Source organism: Lolium perenne, chromosome 5 (assembly GCF_019359855.2).
Source record: "Lolium perenne isolate Kyuss_39 chromosome 5, Kyuss_2.0, whole genome shotgun sequence".
Taxonomy (NCBI): Eukaryota; Viridiplantae; Streptophyta; class Magnoliopsida; order Poales; family Poaceae; genus Lolium; species Lolium perenne.
This window is the reverse complement of record NC_067248.2, coordinates 111,053,821-111,060,019: the sequence shown is the minus strand read 5'-3', so window position 1 is coordinate 111,060,019 and position 6,199 is coordinate 111,053,821. Positions and strand designations below refer to the sequence as shown.

Below are 6,199 nucleotides of genomic sequence, written 5' to 3'. Positions count from 1 at the left end.
ACATGTCCTGGCCTTTTACAAGATTCGGTGAGTATTCTGTGGTTTCTGGTTACAATCTTGCAAGAATTGAGAAGTTTTATATAGACAGAAGCAGACATGGAGGTGGTGTCAGCTCTATCACCAAGTGTGATGTTGCCTACTGGAAAAAAATTATGGGCTACAAAAACTCCCGGCAAGATGAAGATGAACCTATGACGGTTCGCGCATGACTGCCTTCCAACCGGGGTTCAGCTTTGTAGACGCCATATTCTAGCCTCGAGCTCGTGTGTGTACTGCTGGCGAGAGGAATCAACAGAACATGTGTGGCTACAAATTAAGTTGAGCTATCCAATGCATCTCGGAAGGAAGTCCTTCACGAGTCCTAGGACTTGGTCCTTTAACTTTACTAGATGACCCGTTGCGCTATCGCGCAAGTGCAAATGAAAGTGTATTAATATGTCAATGGATGCTGACCTATAGGACGGTAATTTAATAAATAATTTATTTCGGTGCTTTAATCTATATTTTTGGTGATTGTTCATGTCTTGAGTTGCTATATACGCATCAAATATGGCGTTTATTTCTTATCCCTATAAATTTTACAGAATTATACAGGATGTTTCATACCAAAATAGTTGTAAGACGATCTTTCATGTATTGGTCATTCAAAGTTAATGCGGAGAGTATTCACGGTTCTACTATATTTGCCTTCCATTTTTGCCATGAGATTTTGTTTTCCCATTTCCTGGTATTGTCCATTGATATTAAATATTTCACAATTTCTATAACATGTCAGGCTTTACCGGAACCACATTGGTAAGCAACGTATGCTATAAAACTAAATCATCAATCTATCACGTGGATGTCTGCACATTATGAAGTTTTGTCAGAAATAATCCGAAATAAGCAATGACTAAACCGAAACTCAGCATTGATTCAAGATGAAAAACCATGCATCTTCCTCAAATCACGCATGTGATAAACAACCATGTCAAGATGTACCTGCCATTTTGATTCAAGATGTACTTGCTATTTTGATTCAAGATGTACATGCCAAGCTAGGTGTACATCCCACTGCCAAAACCAAAATCTCAGCCAAAAATGGGCCCGGAGTGGTTAATTACAACTTCCACACAGGATAAACTGTGACAAATAACTATTCTGCAAACAACATTTTTACTACTGTGGTAAACCATAGAAGATAATGCCTGAAACATCACGAGATAGTTAAGTTTGTGCTAAATAAGAGAGAACTACAGTTTAGAGAATACCACATGCACAAACATGGAATCCCTTTTCTTCATAGAGCATGGCAAGAACATATACCATCTTGTTTATAGAAGGTCTGCCAGCAAAAATCAACAAGTAAAATCAAATGGAACAGTACATATGATAAGCTACCAAGCAAGAACATCTATCTTGTCTAACTGAACACCATTCCATCTAGCCTGGGTAGTGCACAAAAATCTGAAACTCGTATATTAGCAGCCTTACGATAAAATTACAGAGCATATGGCCATATAATTCTGAAACTCATACCAGTTTACATCTTCTCTGAAATTTAACAACCTCACAAGTTCTGATTCCTGAACACTACAACTCGACCGACTACAAAATCCGGTCCAATCCGGTCGTTCTCGAGTGGAATCTCAAGCGCACGCCGCCCTGCGCTGGTGACAGTATCAGCTTGCCCAAGGCTGAGCTTGCCCAAGGCTGCAGGCAGCGCTGAAGCGGCCCGGCCGCGGGTCTGTCTCGTGTCCAAGGAGTACATCCTGAGTCGCGTCTTCTCATCTATGGAACTAAAAAACGGAAATATCTAACAACCTTAGATGCATGCCACATATCAGCCATTTTATTTTGTGCTCAGGTTCCTTATATGTCAAATACACTATAATAAATACCGTCAGGTAACTTTTGCTGAAGAAATATCACTTCATGCACAACTTAGGTATGAACTGTAATATATATAATACTGACATATATACATACTTTCGAGACACTGTCATACGAGTATTTTTCCTTGAGAACACCTAATGTAGCATGAAGACCTGAAACGTAAGTGAGTGAGCACAACAAGCAGGTCTTATTACACACAAAATATGAAAGTTAATAATTCTGCCAGGACATCTTGCCCTTTATAAATTATGCTGCATCTTAAAATTCCGAAGGGTTAATTCATGATCACACACAAATTGTTCACTGAACCTAACATAGAAGAGTAACAACCATGTGTCGGCAGGTTGTTCAATGAACCTAAAATGGAAGAGTAAGAACCCTATGTCAGCTGGATTAAATTTGCAGTACATATTGCATCAAAGTTATGATAATATCTATGACTTTATGCCAAAAAGAGGGAGGCTGGGGTCAAGGGGAAAAGTGAGGGCCCAGCTAGGACAAAATGTTAAGTATGACTAAAAGCATAACGAGCATAGTGCAGATTCTTCAAACGGAAATACATTTGTACACCCAAACATGAGTGTGGGTGTACTCTTTGCTGTTGGATCGTTGGAGATTCGTGCAAGATTCCATGTGAGAGAAGCCATTTTCATCTATTTCCTCCATTTTCTGGAAAGGTAGTAGGTCCCATGTACAGGGGCAAAAGCCACCCCGCTGCTGCTTTTCCTCTCTCCCGACAAGGCATGTCATTGATAAACACATCTAAGACATGGATGATATTACACATCACAAGTATCCAGTACAAGAATGATTTCCTTCCTTAAATGTCATCGAATAAAAAGGATCCCAAAATAAACACCTGAACTACTTTGATAACTTGGTACTGAACGAGAGGAAGGCATTGCTAACTGGCAATCAAAACACTAACTGACGATAAACTCCTGCGTGACGACCAAATAAGAATCAAAGGAGCCGAGCCCAGACGCGTCGCAGCATGATGCTCCAAACGCCTTCGTCGCCAAAACGTTGACGGTGGCTAAGCACCTCGTCGACGCTTGGTACCCAGCATATGAAGAAGAGTTGCCATCCTCAAGCTGTACAATCACAGCTGCAAGCTCGACGCCACCGGCGCCCATGTTCTCCGCCACATGCTCCTCCTCGATGACATGGCCGGCAACAACCTGCATTTTTTGCTGTTGTTGAAACCCAGACACTGTATGGACTCGAAAATAGCTTGGGTTTCCAGATTATAATCGATGGAGAATCGAACTCACCTCGTCATGTACAAAGATCACGATCCCTTCGTTCTCCTCCCCATCGGCAGGGTATGCTTCTTCAGCATCGCCATGGCCATCGTATCCAACGCTGGGTTTCACGTAACCTGAATCCCCATGTCCGATCTAAAGTCAGAAAATTAGCATAGACAGGTAGACAGAAGAGATGTATCCCAACGTCTTATCTTTTTGGATGGTTGCTAGACTGAGAAAATTAGCAATTACATAAGAGATTCATACTGTTTTTTGCCTATTTACTTTTTCTAAGTGGAACCAGTGTAGCAAGTTGAGCTACAGAGACAGAAAATGGAAAACTGATTGCTAGTTTCTTTGCATTGACAAATTGCTAGTGTTCTTTGCATGGACAGAATAGATTGCTAGTGTTCTTTGCATTGACAGAATAGATTGCCAGTGTTCTTTTCATAGATAGAATAGATTGCTAGTGTTCTTTGCATAGACAGAATAGATTGCTAGTGTTCTTTGCATTGATAGAATATAAAGCATTGACAGAATAGATTGCTAGATGCCGCTGCCCAATTTTATATTCTATATTGAAGACCTGTGCGCCTTTGTTTTGTGAACTAATCAATCAACTTGGAAACAAATATGCAAGAATTATACCATCAACCTGGAAACAATTCGGGACTCACGTCATGGAAATAATCTGATACAAAAACCATATGCTACAAATCCTAGGTGAAAGAGAGAAGATAAGAGGTATAGAATACTGCACATTTGGATCCAAAATTAATGAATCTGGAAAACATGAGAAACCACATTCGGATTTGTCCCAAAAATATGCATATACAAACAAATGTGCAGCATCAGAAATTCCACAGGGAAAAGATGGTCAACTTGTACATGCGACTGCGAACGCATGCTACATGAAAGAAAAACATAGTACTCAAGTAGTTTTTCTCAGTAAATGGAAGAAAAAATTAGTGTGCATGTGATGCATGGAACATGAAGATGAAAGCTGAACAACAACTACTGGATCTGGGTCGAACCGGAACACATCGCGAACAACAGATTCCCTCCAGATACATGACCAAAGTACCAGGAACAGCAGCAAAAGTGGAAGCAAGTCTAGATCGTAAAAGAAACCAAATCCGATCGAAAAATAAATGCGAAGAACAAACCAGGCTCCAGGTCGTCACCTCCCTTCATACCTCCGCCCCCTGCTTCTCTTCCGGATGCAGACCGCGTCCCTAGTCCCTTCTCGCGCGAGCCACCTCCCCAGTACCTTCTCGCCCGAGCCGGCGAGCCGCCTCCCTTTGCGCGCGAGAAGCTGCTTCCCGGCGTCAAACGTCGCGGGATCTCTTCCCGGCGTCAAATGTCGGAGTAATTTCGGGGCAGATGGCGCTAGGCCACGCCTGGTGAAGTGGAGCTCTCAGGCCTCCCGGTCCAGACCACCCATGCGTGGGTGTACAAAATCCACACTCTTCTTCAAAAAGAGATGTAATAAAATATATTAATGCCTATGCAAGCAATCCTACAAAAACTATCGAATTAAAATTAGAAATCTAAACATGTGCACTGGCTTTATCTTGTAAAATAGACCATCAAGCTAATACCCTACTTGGCTGTACAGTAAGCAACTCCCACCTAATTTGAGGGCTGCTACCCAACTGCTTCGGACCCGCTCCACGAACTGCAGAAAAACCAAGAACAAGTCTCAAATTCGTTGCTCACCTGCAGATAGGTTGGAGACGGTGAGGTTGCTGGCACGGACACTTCAAACCCCCTCCTCGCTCAGGCGCGCGCTCCCTCCCGCCGCCGCCATCGCTCGGGAGGTTCTCTTGTTGATGTAGGATTGTTTGGTTCTCTTGTTGATGTAGGATTGTTTGGTTCCATCGTCGTCTCCAGCTCCCTTCCTCCTTGTGCCATATACAAAGCAGCCAAACGACCTCTCTGGCTACCACTGGCAGTCATGGCTACCTCCAACCATTAGAGCCCAACATCCCCTGCTTGATATCCTCCTTCTCTTCTTCCTCAGACCTGAACACATTGTGTTAAGAAATAACATCAATTATAGCAATTAAAAATCAGAGTGTTGGAGGGAGAGAGAGAAGATGAGGAGGGGGCTGAGGTTTGGGAAAAGATTACGTTGCAGAAACGGCCGTCGAGCAGCACGCTGGACACCGATGGCCACGCCCCTGAGCGGGCCAACCGGCTCCTCAATTTCCGAGACGGAGCCCGAACCCGTGGATGGTGGCGGCTGCGCAAGGGAGGAGCGGCGGCGGAAGCTGGCGAGGGCGGAGTAGTCGTCGCTCCAACCCCTTGAGGCTCTCCCCTTCTGCTGCACCAAGCTCCATCCTCTTCCTCACTTGCGGTGGCCGGCACAGCTCCGCCTCCCCGGCGGCCACCCCTCCCGCCCCTTTGCGCCCTCCTCCTACCGCATCCCCTCCAACCAAGTCGTCACTGCCGCCGCCACCCACAGGGAAATGAGTAAGTAGAAGCTGTCACAAGCAAGTATCGGACAAATCTCTAGCTACTGACGGTGACCAGCTGTGTAGAACAATAGACACACCTTGATAGTAAAACAGAGTAATACATGTAATGCTATAATGAGAAGAACATATATGACCGGAGCAAACATGAATAATACAAATTTAAAATGAAACTACTCATTGCCATAATATACTTGCTGTAATGCTATAAACCGTGAGAACAAAACTGGGGACTCTATATAAGAGAGAACCAAACTGAGTGATAGAGGCGATTGAAGCCCGTGATCAAACTCTTTATATGGACGTGTACCATTACTTCCCTCTACAACTTTCATATTTTCAGATCCCTTTCATATAAAAATCATCGGGTCTATAGGTTCTTTTTAGCTGGCACACTAAGACTCGTAGTGATTCCTTACTAAAAGTACTACACATTGGCTTCTGTTTTCTTAATATTGGTACCACACAGTTAGAAACAAAGGAAAACGATATGTTCAATGAAGCAAAAATTCTGAATGGAAGATACTTTGTTTTTGTGCAGGAATAGTTCAAAATTTAGCTCAGCACAAATATCCAAAAACACTTGTGTAAGAGATGGAT

The 6,199-nt window shown here is 43.2% G+C and overlaps 1 protein-coding gene across 6 annotated transcripts; it reads right to left on the bottom strand.

Moving 5' to 3' along the window:
- Window positions 1–2,562: 2,562 nt before the first annotated feature.
- Window positions 2,563–5,700, bottom strand: LOC127299646 (uncharacterized). Of its 6 annotated transcripts, none has more exons than XM_071819938.1 (5): window positions 5,256–5,700; window positions 4,729–5,147; window positions 4,289–4,593; window positions 3,150–3,256; window positions 2,563–3,056 (listed from the first exon to the last, which is right to left on the bottom strand). In XM_071819938.1, exons 3-5 carry the CDS (start codon window positions 4,314–4,316, stop codon window positions 2,799–2,801), a joined length of 393 nt encoding a protein of 130 aa, XP_071676039.1. In that variant the 5' UTR covers window positions 4,317–4,593; window positions 4,729–5,147; window positions 5,256–5,700; the 3' UTR covers window positions 2,563–2,798. The 6 variants fall into 6 exon arrangements, 5 of the variants coding, with proteins under 5 accessions (XP_071676039.1, XP_071676041.1, XP_071676040.1 ...); XM_071819940.1 differs by having other exon boundaries at window positions 4,289–4,590; XM_071819939.1 differs by having other exon boundaries at window positions 4,289–4,590; window positions 4,842–5,147.
- Between the last annotated feature and the right edge of the window lie 499 nt (window positions 5,701–6,199).